This window comes from Elgaria multicarinata, chromosome 6, assembly GCF_023053635.1.
Source record: "Elgaria multicarinata webbii isolate HBS135686 ecotype San Diego chromosome 6, rElgMul1.1.pri, whole genome shotgun sequence".
Classification (NCBI taxonomy): domain Eukaryota; kingdom Metazoa; phylum Chordata; class Lepidosauria; order Squamata; family Anguidae; genus Elgaria; species Elgaria multicarinata.
Window position 1 is genome coordinate 134,820 of NC_086176.1, and position 15,533 is coordinate 150,352.

The 15,533-nt window shown below is 39.6% G+C and overlaps 1 protein-coding gene across 1 annotated transcript in view; it reads left to right on the forward strand.

The window, feature by feature from the left end:
• TM9SF3 (transmembrane 9 superfamily member 3) overlaps window positions 1–15,533 on the forward strand; it is a 66,138-nt gene that overhangs the window by 17,158 nt on the left and 33,447 nt on the right. Inside the window, exons 4-6 of the mRNA XM_063128854.1 lie at window positions 12,373–12,533; window positions 13,562–13,639; window positions 14,186–14,317. Of these exons, the coding sequence (XP_062984924.1) occupies window positions 12,373–12,533; window positions 13,562–13,639; window positions 14,186–14,317 (371 nt within the window). The remainder of the gene's footprint in view (window positions 1–12,372; window positions 12,534–13,561; window positions 13,640–14,185; window positions 14,318–15,533) is intronic.

Consider the following 15,533-nt stretch of genomic DNA (forward strand, 5'->3'; position numbering starts at 1 on the left):
TCACAGTCCCTCTCTTGATAAAGGTTATCCATCAGAGCAAGCAAGGCCCAATTCTATTTCCATTATGAGGCTGGAGCACAGACTGAAATGGTATAGGCTATCAGTATCCTCCAAGAATGCTTGCAGCTAAATTGCCACCGCCCTCTCGAGTACCTGGGCACGGTAATGGACTGGATGAGGGCTAATAAACTGAAACTCAATCCAGACAAGATGGAGGTACTGTTAGCGAGTGGTTCATCTGTCCAGCTGTTAGATCAATGTTCTTTTCACCCAAGGACGAGATCCAAACAGCCCTTAAGCACGACTCCACCATTCCAGCGACAGAGGGTTCAAAAGCGCTTTATTGATTAGTAATCAAGGCCTGGTCTCTTCAAAGGGAGCAATCAGACAAAAAAACATAGGGAATATGGTACAGTATTAAAGCTTTCAAAGGTGATGTTTGCCCTGTCCTGGATGGGGTTGCACTCCCCCTGAAGGATCAGGTCCGTAGTTTGGGGGTGCTCTTGGATCCAGAACTGTCACTGGAGGCACAGGTGAACTCAGTGGCAAAGAGCACCTTTTATCAGCTTAGGCTGATATACCAGCTGTGCCCTTATCTGGACAGAGATAGCCTAGCTACAGTTATCCATGCTCTGATAACCTCTCGTTTGGATTACTGCAATGCGTTATACGTGGGGCTGCCTTTGAAAACGGTCCGGAAACTTCAACTGGTACAAAACAGGGCAGCACATTTACTAACAGGGACTGGCCGACGAGACCACATTACGCCAGTCCTTTTCCAGCTTCATTGGCTGCCAGTCCAGATCTGGGCCCGATTCAAAGTGCTGTTAGAATCATAGAATAGCAGAGTTGGAAGGGGCCTATAAGGCCAAATGTATTAACATTTAGAGCCCTAAACGGCTTGGGGCCAGGCTATCTGAAGGAAAGCCTCCTCCCATATGTACCTGACCGGACCCTAAGGTCATCCTCAGGAGTCCTTCTCCGCGAGCCCCTGCCAAAGGAGGTGAGGCAGGTGGCTACCAGGAGGAGGGCCTTCTCTGCTGTGGCACCCTGGCTGTGGGATGAGCTCCCTAAGGAGGTTCGCTTGGCACCTACATTATATGCTTTTAGACGCCAGGTCTAAAAGCATATAATTCTCCCAGCATTTTAACAGTCTATAAATAAATTTTAACTTGGTGTTTTAAATTTGTAATTTTGCATTGCTGCTGTTTTTATCTGGTTGAGCTTTTATATTGTATTTTATATTATGGTTTTATACTGTTGTTTTATACTTTGAATGGTTTTTATTTTTGTGAACCGCCCAGAGAGCTCTGGCTATTGGGCGGTATAGAAATGTCATAAATAAATAAATAAATACCTTGTCCACAAAGGGGGTATTTGCCACAGAGAGGTAGTTACTATAAACTCTGGATCCAGGGAGAGTTTCTTCAAGAGTGGTTGTACCCCTGCCTCTTTAAGGGCAGCAGGGACCACAACCTCACACAATTATGCATTCACCACTTCCTGGACCCACTCAGTCAAACCCCTCAACTAGTTGAAGTAGGCCATAATAGGCAAAGGTCAAGAAAACATGGTGGGTCAAACTGCTACAAGCATCTTGTCCACATCTTCAGTCCACAGAACCTGAAACTGATCCCACAAAAATGATAAGAAGGTGCATTGGACACTTCATCTGGACTTGTTACAACAGTTGCATTGCAATTGTTATGAAAGTGGGCGATTTTGTCCTCAAAATGCGTTGCAAAATTGTCACAGCAAGCGTCTAAGGGTTGCAGCATCACATTTGTTATTTATTACATTTATATACCGCCCCATAGCCGAAGCTCTCTAATGTTAATGATCCCTGGAAAAGCTTTGTTAGGCAGCTACTCAACACAACAGAGGCAGAGGAGGAGGCTCTTTTGCAGCCCTCACTGCCATGCAGTAAGTGCAATTACGTGCTCTCGCCCATGTTCGATTGTCCTTATATGGAGGCTCACACACCCTTGTGTTTCAGCTGTCACCTGGCCTGTTTCATCAACGCAGAGCTCTCTGGAGAACCAGGGAGCAGTTTGGGCTCCACATCGTTTGAGAGAGCAGTTGGGAGCAGTCATGTGTTGATGGTTCATCACATCTCACCATTTCACAGTGAGGCCAGGTGCTGGACAGGGACACATGCCCTCACCGCTGGAATAGCCTCCAAAGCATTCAGGAATCCATTGGATTCCTTAAGTCTCTGAGGGTGGACCAACTTCATGGATTGCTCACCCCTGCAGGGGGGCACAGATGCTGCAAAACCATACTCCACTAAGAAGTGGTCTGACCACAACGGTGGAGTCACCACAACTCCTCCTACATCCAAACGACCACCCCCCACTCCTTGAGGCAACGACCAAATTGAGGATATGTCCTGCTTTATGGGTTGGGCTGATGGCTAACGGAGACATCCCCATGGTTGTCATGGAGGCTATAAAATCTTCCCCTGGCCTATTTACCATGGCCTTGGCATGGATGTTGTGCTAGGGTTCTCTAGCATCACACTCAAGACCACTTCAGCCACCTCAGTCAAGCAGCGGTGTGGATAGTACACCCACATCAGCAGAGTGTGTGTCTTTGGCCCAGCTAGATGTACAAGCCTGCATCGTCTGCTCCAGGGAGAAGAGGTTGCTGGTGAGGAAGATGTTATTGCGATGGATCACAGAGACTCCCCACACTGACCTTCTCACCAATTTTGTACACTGCCCTGAGAGCCTAATGATATAGGGCGGGATACAAATGTTTTAAATAAATAAATACATTTTGGTGCTGTATTGAGTACCCAGGTGGGCACAGCAATGTCAAATCAGCATCACCCTGTGTCCCACCCAGGTCTCAGTTATACACTCTAGGTTGGCTTCCCCATGCATGATTAAACCACAGCTGATGTTGATCTTATTATTTATTTATTACACTTATATACCACTCCCATAGCCAGGGCTCTCTGGGCGGTTTACAGCTATTACAGACTGATGTGGCATTAAATAACAACACCACTAGTAGCTGAGCATCCAGACATCTCAACAGCAGAGGAGGGATTCAAAGGGGTCATGGCCTGCAACTATCTACTTCCCCTCTTCCTCCAATGACTTACCCGCCTCCTCATGTCATATCTCCCCTTTGCCATAACCACCATTATTGGGGCGCCCTCCATACCTCCCCCCAATACCTCCCAGTCTCACTATGCACTCTACCCTCTATCGAATTCACTCACAGTCATGCACTAATTGTTGATCCTGATCATCTTTAATATGTAATCAATGTGGCATAGAACTATGGCAAAGATGGATAAGCTGGCGGTCACTTCTAACCAAAACCCAGGCTCCATTCACAGAACTAATCACGAAATGGTGTCTTTGGGCCACAGTCCACAGAAAATACTTATTCAGGTGTGTCAACTATTGCATGTGCTTACAAGCCTTTTGTAAATAAGCAGTATCATCTACAGATACCAGGTTGATCTCTGATTCTAGATGGTGGGCACACATAATACAGTTCTTATAACTCTTGTCACAAGCAAAAAAGCATGCAGTGCTGATAACTCCAGTGAGCCAAAACATGGACGACAGGTCACATAATATAAGTCTCCTTCAAAAGGAAGAGAGAAGCATGAAAGCTAGATAATGTATTCATTTGAACTCAATGGAGCTTACTTTTGAGTAAACATAGGATTGTGTTGTATGTCAGCAATACAACCCTTGGTTCAGAGTAAACCCCATCACATCTAGGGCTTCAAGGTAACTTGCGTAGGACTGAATTGCATAAATATGAAGATTACTGCTGCAGGTGGAAAATCTGAAGTATAAAAGTAGACACCCTTCGCTCCTGGGCTGCTAGCCATTGCAAAACAAGAGCACCACAAGCAGAACAGTGGTTGTATTCCACTGCAAATCATACCATGATCAATGTTCTGCCTCCAGGGACTATGGCACTATCAGTCAAGTCTTCAGGCCTAAGCGTAACATTCAATGGCTAGGTAGATGTTTGAGCTCTCCAGAAAATGTAATTTGTATGCCTCATTTGGGAAGCTTTTCTCACTTAGAACCATTGGTTTACTAACAAGCAAGATCACAACAGTTTTTCAAATTCCTTGACACTGGCATCAATTAAAGTTTTCTGGGTGACTAAAATTTAGAAGAAAGGAGAAAAGAAGGGGCTAATAGACTGGAAGTAAATAAAGATAGGTTAATTAGACTTTTTAAAAAAGTGGGGTTTTTTTGGTTTTGTTTTTTAAAAAGGGGTTCCCAAAGATGTGTGCCTCTGTTCCAAAGGCTGCATACCAGCCTATTTTGTTGATTTCTGTTGCTTCTAGGAAGGAGGAGAAGAACATCTCTGTGCTTTGCTGCTCTGAAACTGGCTGGATTTATGGCCTTTACCCTACCTCCACTGTGGAGCTGTGTGGAGATAAAGTGTGCTCAGCCAGCTACTTCCCTCATTCCAGCCAACCGCGAACGCATTCTTCAAAACACCTGGGGCAAAGTGCTGTTTCTCTTATGGAAAGCAACACTGCTCTATGCTCCATGGTGTCTTTCAGCCCTTCACAGGAAAGATCACCCTCTACATACTAGGTCTGAATGGACTTCTGTTCTTAACAGCATTGTCCTGTTCTAGCTCTCTGTGTGTGTTCTATTCTGCAATTGGAGGACAATGGATCAGGAGATCAGCAACCATTCTCAGGCTCTTGAAGTGTAAAGCTGATGTATAACTTATATTAGTCCTCTAATTTTTAAATGAAGGTGTACAGTCACCAACTAGATAGCTTCCCCCCACTGTTTCTGTCCTTAAATCTAATGTTTGCTTTAGGTATGGCTGAAAACTTTAGTCTGTCCAGCTGATAGATCTAAACTAACCACTAAATTAAATCTGTCGTTTATTCATGTTTGTTTGTTAGTTTAATTTGTATTCCCCTTTCTGCAAGAAATGGTGCTGAAGATGGCTAACTATAAAATCTGGATTAAAAGCAACTCTTATTTAAAACATAACATAAAAGTAAATTAAAGACACAATTAAAACAAAACAAAATTGATTAATCAATGTAAAGAAACATGGGGGGGCGGAGCTTGGCAGCCATGGCGGTGGCAGGTTTCTTCTGAGGCTCTGAGCGGCGTTGCCGGAAAAAGCAATTATCTATTTTCTAATGGGCATAAATCTTTGAGCAAACGACAGGAAATGATTATAAAAGCTATCGGAGCTGGAAAGTGTTGAGAAGAGCCGATGGGATGAGGTGAGCTTGACGGAATGTCTTTATAAACTGCAGAGGCGAAACCGAAAGTAACATGATTGATGTCGCAGTTTGAAAAGAAAGAACTTATGCTTGTTAGACGTTGATCTGATTTACAGCGATCCTCACTTCTCATCCTTTATCTTAAGTTGGAAAGATTGAAATACTGGCTTTGAAGTTGTTTGCTGTAATCTTTGTAAAGTGGAAAGTGGAAGCTGTTTGCGGTGTGCCGAGAAGGGGGGGGGTGAAGGGGAAGAAACAGCATTCTGTGAGGGAGATGTGGGATTTTGAGAAACTGTGACTGATTGGATCTGATCCCCTCTAGTGAATGCTGTTGTGAACTGAATATATTTCCTCCCCCTTGGGAAGAAGGTGGTGTGTTTGGCACATAGAAGAGAAGCCAGTAAAAGTTGCTAAGGAAGTGGGGGCTCTAGGATTTATGCCCTACTCAGAAGGGTCCTATGTCCAACATTAAAAAAAAGATTAAGAAGTGGGAAAAGTTGAATATACAAAAAAAGAAACCTTCAAATCATAATTTAACCCACCTCTCCCACCTGGAAGATACAGCCCCTGGAACAGACCAGGAAGACGAAGTTATAGACCCAGTTTCTTTGGATACAGTACCAAATAAAGAAAAGAATATGGCTGAAGGGGGAAAAGCAATGGACAGCAACTTTCCCTCCCTAGCAGAAATTAAGGCAGTTATTGTAGAGAATAATATCATCATTTTTTAAAAAATGGATCTGCAAATGAATGAATTTAGACAACAAATGCGTGTTCTTTCGGATAAGACCGCAGAAAACTCGGATAAGATCAAAGAGATGGAGGCAAAAGCGGAATTGGACCAGAAGAAGCAAGAGGCCTTTGAAAAATCAACAAATATTCAATTTAAGGAATGGGAATTACGTCTGATCGCCTTGTAAGACCAGTCTCGTAGATCTTCGATTCGAATAAAGCAGCTGAAGCAGATACAAGGAGAAGATCTTAGAGAAATCATTCTGAACTGGTTCAAAGAGCTGATGCCTGACATACCAATAGATGGATCGGATCTGGACCGAGTCCACCGCGTGGGGGGGCAAAACTACAAAGGGACTAGAGATATTTTGGTGAAATTTGGTAACTATTATAAAAAAGAGCAAATCATGAAAGAATTGAGATCTTTGACCCAGTTACAATATAAAGGCAAAGCAGTGCAAATTTATAATGATCTTTCTCAACATACATTAAATTGGAGACGGAGTATTAAACCAATAACTGGAATGTTAATGCAGAACAAAATTCCATACGCATGGGGTTACCCGGTTTTCTTAAGATTTACATATGGGAGGAGGGAACACAGAGTAACCTCATTGGATCAAGGTAAAGAATTGCTGAAGAGGCTGGGTCTGGAAGGGGAAGCAAATGGGGCTGGAGTGGGTGGGGGAGGGAATGAGGCTGGGACATCTGGAGAGTAAGAGAATTGTTAATTATGTTTGGAGATAATTGCAAATAGAAATGCTAATATAGAAACCTGCCGGCCAGGCGCAGCACTGCCTCCCCCCCCCCTTTAAAGTAGATGGCTGGAGTACTAGACTCACGGGGATATGGGGGGGGGATTAGAGTGGGGGGGTGGGGAGGGGGGGAAGGTAGGAGAGGAGGGATTGGGGTAGGAGGGTGGGGGTTTTATGTATGGAGTTTGTTTTTTTATGTAAGCAAGTTTGAACTGCTGAGCACAAGGGATCGGAAGAGATTTCAAAAGGGTGATTATGGATAAAAAGATAAAGGTATCAACACTCAATGTTAAAGGTTTGGGGGCAGTCGTGAAAAGGAAGAGAATAGAACAAATGCTTAATAAAGAGGGATCAGATATTATAATGGTCCAAGAGACACACCAAGGCTCCGAGAATTCGAATATGATAAAATTAAAGTGGTTAGCCTATTATGAAAAGTCATTAGGGACATCGAAAAAAAATGGAGTGGCCACTTTGATTTCAAAAAAAAGTGGGTTTATATTAGAAGAAGTAAAAAAGGATGATAAGGGCAGATATCTTATGTTAAAAGGTAAAATTGAGGGAAAGGTCTATACTTTGATTAATGTTTATGCCCCAAATGAGAGGCATAGAGAGTTTTTTATAAAGTTGTTTAAAGAAATAGAAGAATTTAAGGAGGGGTATGTTATATTAGCTGGGGATTTTAATATGGTTATGGATAATAAACGGGACAGGTCAAATCCCACTAATGCTGAAAAGAGGAACAATATGACTATATTGAATAAATTAGTAAAAGAAAATGATTATTTAGATTCGTGGCGTTTACTTAACGGGAATAGGCCTGGATTTTCATACTTTTCCCCAGTTCATCATACATACTCCAGGATAGATTATATATTTGTTTCAAAAGATTTTGCAACGAGGATTTGTAAAATGGAAATGGGGGTAATAAAAGTAACTGATCATGCCTTGTTAAGTCTAGAATTTACAGTTAAGAAAGATTATAAAGAGGCATATAGATGGAAGCTGAATACAAAGATATTGAAATATAATAAAATAGTAGATAAAATTCGGAAGGAACTGTCGGAGTCATGGGAAATTAATGAAAAAGGAGGAACAGCTGGGTCAGTCATTTGGGACACCATGAAGGCTGTAGCAAGAGGAATCTGTATTAGAGAAACATGTAGTTTAAAAAGACAACAACGTGCAGAACAGGAAAAGTTAGAGATAGAAATTAAAAACTTGGAGGAAAGATATTGGCGAGTTAAAGATAAATATAAATTAGTGGAAATACAAGCTAAGAAGAAACAATTAGAAAATTTAAATATAGAAGAGATTCAAAAGAATTTAATGTATATGAAAAGGGAATATTTTGAAAACAGTGATAAGAACTCGAGGTTGCTTGCCAAGCTCACACAAAAAGAAAAAGGGAGGAATGGGATAGAAACGTTGAAAGATAGCCGAGGGAATTATTGTCATGCAATGAAAGCTAAAATAAAAATTTTTCAGGAATTCTATCAGGAATTGTATAAGGGTAAAGAAATTCAACAAGAAAAGGTGGAGGAGTATATTGGAAGGTTTATAAAGAAGGGAATAAAATTAGAATATAAGGAGTTAATGGAGTCAGTAATAACTCAAAGAGAAGTTGAAGAGGTTATTGATAAGTTAAAAGTTGGTAAATCACCGGGAGCAGATGGTTTGGGTCCAGAATATTATAAGGTCTTCAAAGACTGTTTAGTTCCAAAATTAATGGAACTTTATAATAGGATATTATCAGGAGAGAAGATACCTGAATCATGGGAACATTCAGTGATAATTCTGATCCCAAAACCAGATAAAGATTTGACTAATCCCGATTCTTATAGACCTATTTCTTTAATAAATCAGGATGCTAAAATTTTTACATCTATTATGGCCAAACGGCTAAATAAATTTTTGGCAGAATATATAGGAGCAGATCAATGTGGGTTTGTGGTAGGAAGGCATATGCATAATTTAGTGGGTAGAGTTTTAAATGTAATAAATGTAATAAAAAAAGCAAATATTAAGGCAGGTATTATGGCATTAGATATTTTTAAAGCTTTTGATTGTGTGAGCTGGCAGGCACTAAAGAGTATTATAGATAAATTGGGATTTGGAAATAAATTTAAAAATGTAATAGAACAGCTATATTCCCAAAATACGGCGGTAGTGGTGGTAAATGACGGACTTACTGAAAAGATACGACTAGCCAGAGGAACAAGACAAGGATGTCCGCTCTCGCCGGTCCTGTTTGTAATGGTTATGGAAGTTTTGGCGAAGGCACTAAGGGAGGATGAAGAGTTAGAAGGAATTGGAGAGGTAAGGGAAATAAAGTTAAACATGTTTGCGGATGACACTTTATTGACCATTAAGAATCCATTAAGAAAATTAGAAAGAATTAAATATCAGTTGAGGGAATTTGAGGAAATTACAGGGTTAAAAATAAATTGGTCTAAATCAGAGATGATGTTGTTTAACTATACCAAGAAGGAAGAAAAGGATTGGGAATTTAAGGGAATGGAATTGAAAGTTAAGAATGAGATTAAATATTTGGGAATTAAAATTACAAAAAATTTAGAGAATCTTGAAAAGGAAAATTTAACGAGGTTAAAGAAAGAGGTATTAGAGAAATTGGAGAAATATAAAAGATTAAATTTATCTTGGTTCGGAAGAATAGCCTTAATAAAAATGAAGATATTAGCTAAAATTAATTTTGTATTTAGAATGTTACCTATAAAAATATCAGAAACCGAGATAAAAAGTTGGCAAAATATTATTAATAAATATTGTAATGGAGAAAAGAGAGCAAGAGTGAATAAAAATAATTGGTACCTAAGCCAAAAAAAGGGGGGAATGGGTCTCCCAAACATAAAATTATACTACGTAGCAAATAGATTAAGACATGTTGTAGAAGCAATTAAGGGAGTAGGAGATTTATATTGGATGGAAGAAAAAACCATAAATAAGGTAGAGATGAATTTGGAGAATGTTTTTTTTAAAGACGGAGGAAGAAAGTGGGTTGGAAGTATAGATAATCCACTCCTGAGGACTCAATGGGAAATTTGGAGTAAATTTAAAGGGAAGCTGCTTCCGAGCAACTCTCCCTTAGCACCGATAATAATGTTAAAGAATTTCCCAGAGGATCTAAAGGGTAGATTATGTAAAATATTAAAAGAGAAAAATAAAATAAGATTAAAGGATTGGGTAAGAGATATTAAAACAAGAGAGGATATGGAAAATTTGTTAAAGGAGAAGAAGCTATCTTGGCTAGAATATGGTCAATTAGAGCAATGGAATAAAAAGTGGATTAAAGATAATAGAATGTGCAGAAAGATGACGAGGTTTGAAGAATTAGTAGTAAGTAAGGAGGAAGGGAAAGGAGGGAGTATAGTTTCAAAAGGATTAATGAGTGAAATATATAAAATATTGTTAGAGAAGGAGTTTAGAGAGAATACAGAGAAAATGGTTTGGGAATCAGATTTGAAGATACAAATAGGGCGACAGAGCTGGGAGGGACTATGGAAACAAAGAGTGTTGAGAAGTTTATCAGTAAGAATAAAGGAGAATTATTTTAAAATCCTATGGAGGTGGTACCTAACCCCGGTTAGATTGAATAAGATAAGTGATCAACATTCAGCAAATTGTTGGAGAGGTTGTGGGGAAAAAGGAACGTATTTACATATGTGGTGGCAATGCAAATATGTACAAAGATTATGGAAGATGGTGTTCTCAGAAATTGAAGAAATAGTGGGAATGAAAATAGAACAAACACCAAAAATAGCATTGCTGTCACTATTTGAAGATATAAAGTGTGGAAAAGGAACTATAGAGCTGATATCGAATTTGTTGGTTGCAGCACGACTGATGGTAGCTAGGAACTGGAAGGTCCAAGGGGAATATTCTATTGAGGAATGGTACAAAGAAGTATGGGACATAGCCATTAATGATAAACTGACATGTAATATTAAGTGGAGAAAAGGCGTAACTAAAATAAATGAGTTCGAAGGAATTTGGAAACAGTTCCTAGTGTTTGTGTTTACTAAGGGAAGTGGGAAACCACCAGCAGAAGAAACGATTAGATTTTGGACTCAAGAATGATCCCGAGGTGGGGGGTGCACTTTTATGTTAAGAACGAAGATGTTGTAGTATGATAAGGTATATGTAATAGTTTCTGATATTTGTACTCAACAATCATTCAATATGTATGCAGCAGATATTTGATGTTTTTTTTTTCTTATTGTGTTTTGTTTCAGTTATATTTTGGTAATGTTTATCTATGTTTATATAGTGTTGAAAATGAATAAAAATTTAATAAAAAAAAATGTAAAGAAACATACTGATGATGCAAGTTAAGGATTTTTTAAAAGGGTATTTTGGTTCTGGTGTGTTACTGTAATGGGACTGAAAAAGGATGACCTTCAATTTTAACACTGAATGATTGATAAGCCTTTGTTTATTAGATTTTAAGTTAATTTACACTCCCAAGTTTTAGTCATATGTAAAGTTACGAATTTTAATTGATCGGTTAACAGAGCTAAACTGGTGAAATCCCAGAAGCCAAAAATGGGGAGGCTGAATTGAATTTCTAGTGCTCAGTGTAATGCTTTGTCCCATGTAGCTCTTTGTCCCTCCATATGACTAGTAAAAGCAAAATGTGCTATGATAATTTGTTTTGGCCCTATTCAGACAACATGCTAAACCCTGCTGGTTAAGGGATTTTGGTTGAGCAGCAAGGTTTAGTGTTGTGTGTGATGCATTTTGCTAAACCTTGGTCACTTTGTAACCACAGTCGGACCATTTTCACTAACCCTGTTCTGCACCAGCAGCTGTAATCCTATCTTAAAGTGTTGTATGTGATCCCCCTGTGGTTTATGGGCCAGTGTCATAAAGCTAGGCGGCAAGAGCTAGGGCGATCTAGCCGGCAAGCTGGATCTCCGCTACGGTTTCCTGCCATGCTGCTACGGCCGCACCAGCCACCATTTTGCTCATCTCGAGGCAGATTCCCACGCTCTACATGCACTTCGCAAGCCCATCTGTGGGACCCCGTCTATTAATTGCTATGTTCCCTCATATCTTCAAGTGAAAGGCCTTTGGAATCCCCTCCCACTGACCTGCCCCCCCAGGGCCTGTAGGATTACTATTCCTACCTGTCAGTCGCTGATCAAAATGGCTGCAACAGAAAAGGAAACGGCATCACACTCGTAACTGCCAGTGAAGGAAATGGCGGCGAGTGTCCTGGCCAGTGAGAGAGGGGGAGGCTCCCAGATCCTCTGTGTTGCCACGCTTGCTAAAAACCAGCATTGAATTTGATGAAAGGAGAGGGCGCTCATACTGCGAAGGCTGCTGAGATACAGGGTGAACCATTCGGAGGTCCGGGAGCGCAGCTGAATGGTTCGTGGTTAGTGTGTGGTTTAGGAAACTGGGAAATGGGCTGGGCTGATGGCGTTGTGTGCACCAGCGCGACGTATTCAAACCATAGAGAACCACAGTTTTGCTAACCACAGTCACTGAAATGTGAAGCCAATCTTTACTATCCCTAGGTGGCCAGGCCTGACAGCCAGCCTAGTGCAAAGCAGTAGCTTTGGGGGATGAAGTAATAGGAACAAGCACTGATGCTGTGTAACTTAATTTCTTTTCCTTCTGCAGGTATTGTTGGAGAAGCAGATGAAAATGGTGAAGATTACTATCTCTGGACGTACAAAAAACTTGAAATAGGTTACAATGGAAATAGGATTGTGGATGTGAATCTGACAAGTGAAGGGAAAGTTAAACTGGTTCCCAACACCAAAATCCAGATGTCTTACTCTGTGAGTAATTTGAAGTTATGGATAAGTGTGGGAGGCAGAAAATGTGGTGTGTTTCACATGTCTCCTGAAAATGCACGTATTCACCCAGGTCTTCTCTGGCCTGTAAATAATTGCAATTAATTATATGCTGTTCCATCTTATTGTTCTTTGTATTGTTCTGTAGTTTGAGATTGTTTTCAATAGTTTATTTCAAATGTATCTATATTGCTATTGTAATTGAAATTGTTTTTGATAGTATTAATAGTGTATTTAAATGTAATTTTTAATATTTAAATGTGAGCCACAGATAAATTTTATATTAAGCAGTATATGTATTAATAAAATAATAAAAAACATTGAGATGTTTTGATTACAGCAAAACTGGCTCTTCATACTCCAGTTTAGCAGTGGGCAACTCCTTCTATGCACTGAGAAACTTTTTGTTCTGGTCTTGCATTGAGAGACAAATGCCACTTTTTCATTTCCAACAATATATAAGAAGAGAGCTTTTACTTTAAAATACATAACCAAATGTTGACTGTAATTCTGTAATACTCCAGTGTATGAAATTTATTATCCACCACCACCCATCATGGCCTCTTAGGCTTCATTGCCTACTTAGGATTTCTAACTCTTCTGGTGGCCCTTTTCTCTTATGCTTTCAACAGGAGCTGACAGAAAGAATATACACAAGTGACACTTCATTCTATCACTCTGCTAGGGAAAACTTCCTCTAGTTAATTTCTTTGCATTAGATGCAGGAATAGAAGGGGGTGGCAACCCAAATTGCCAGTTCACAGCCTAAGGATGCAGTGATTTAACAGGTGTAGTGGGTATATATATCAGTCAGGAACACTTGAATGCACCAGACCCTTGGCAGAAAAAGGTGGTAATTGCCACTCTGCATCAGGCCCATTTCCCTCTGCCAAGGAATATCTGTACTTTGTTGGTGCCTGTTTGTTTTTTCCTAGTTAGGGTTGATGTCCTGAACTGGGGCTCAAGATTTGTAATAGGATATGATCAACCTTTCAAATGTAATTTCTCTGTAGGTGAAATGGAAACGGTCAGATGTGAAGTTTGAGGATAGATTTGACAAATACCTTGACCCATCCTTCTTTCAACACAGGGTAGGTTTTCCTTACTCAGTCACATTTTTAAAAATCCAAACACCTTATGTTTATACACATGATTGTGTTTATTGACCTAACAACTCCAATTGTGTTTAAAATCTGAAGAAGCTGTGCCCAAATCTGTCAATGAATTTATTTTCAGCTCTTAATGAGGGTGAGGGGTTTTCTAGGTCATTGCAACACCTATACTGCTAAAATGGATTGAACAGCAGTATGCAATTTTTTTTTGTTTTTTGCCTGAGCTTGTCCATATTGATAAGCCTGACACCTACAGATTTTGTTTGTCTGTCTCTAACTTTTATTGAGTCATGTAGGACCCCTGCTTTCTGGGTTTATTCCTTACATCTTTTAATCTCACATTCCACCTCAGTCAATGGTATCCCTTAAAATGCTACCTTGACTTCTTCATGAAAGAGATAATCTGGGCTTGTATCCCTAACAAGAATAAGATCAGCCTGCTTTTCTGGCTACAGGATTTATTTCCGATTACGAGTGGCTTGTTTATTATTCAAACATATTAACAAATTTCCATTTTTATTATAGATTCATTGGTTTTCAATCTTCAATTCTTTCATGATGGTTATTTTCCTGGTGGGATTGGTTTCTATGATTTTAATGAGGACACTGAGAAAAGATTATGCACGGTATAGTAAAGAAGAAGAAATGGATGATATGGTAAAAATCTTGCTTAGCTTCTTTTTTTTTTAAAAGAGCTTGTGGATTTCTAGAAAATAAATGTCAGTCTGCAATTTTTTCTGTAAAAGGAACTGTCACTAGAATATGTTTTCTGTCCATTTCAAGTTCTTTGTATGTCTATGCAGTTCATGCAAGGACCCAAATATCTTTATTCCAAGAAGCCTTTATTTAACATGCAGCCTTGGATTTCTGTTTTGCTTCTTTTTAAATTTTGTTTTAACTGTTTTATTCTGTTTTTATTTTCATTTTACCTTGTACACCGCTCCGAAATTTTTCAATGGGGAGCGGTATATAAATATTCTATATAAATAATAAAATAAATAAATAAATAAATAAATATAAAAAGGTTGAATGTGCTGGGCATGGAAGAGGAGTAAATGGATGCCTTCCTGTTCACTTAGTGTCTGACTACCAGAGAAGCAGCTGAGCTTTTGTGGTGACTTAGAAGCTCTTCTTGGTAGGGCAATTTGTTCTCTATAACCAGTTTGATGCAGGAGTGTGTCCCTGTAGCTTTGCAGATGTTGTTGGACTGCAGCTTCGTCATCCCTCCATTGGATGGCTAATGGGAGTTGGAGTCCAAGACTATCTGGAGGGCCACAGGTTCCTCAATCTTGGAGTTAGTAAGGCAACTGCCTGCATATTTTCTTTCTTCTCTGGGGTATCCCCAACTGTGACTGCAGACTGAGTTGGTGTGGGGGTACCAACAGTGTGCCTCTCTTGTCTGGTATTAACCAATACAGGGGAATGCTGCTTGAAATAACATTCCTTTGTTTAGAGCCTTATTAGAAAGAAAGAAAGAAAGAAAGAAAGAAAGTTAGTTTCCTAAATGCTCGCCAGGCCCTCATATTTGAATAATATGGGGCTCTTCCAAGAAAGAGTAGCCTTCTGTGGTACCATTCATCACAGAATGAGGAAGGTCACTAAACCAGTTAATCCCTATTAGCAGGACATCAGAGTCTTAATTGGCACTCAAGCATGATCTCATCAGTGAAAGAGCTTCAAGCCAAATCAGCTCATAAGAGATTAGGGATGATGGCCAAGCACTCATTTTAAGACTACCAGTGAACCTATGGAAACCACTTCAATTTCTAAAACACCGCAAATTTATTTATTTATTTATTTATTTTATTGCATTTTTATAATGCCCAATAGCCAAAGCTCTCTGGATGGTTCACAAAAATTAAAACAATTCAAA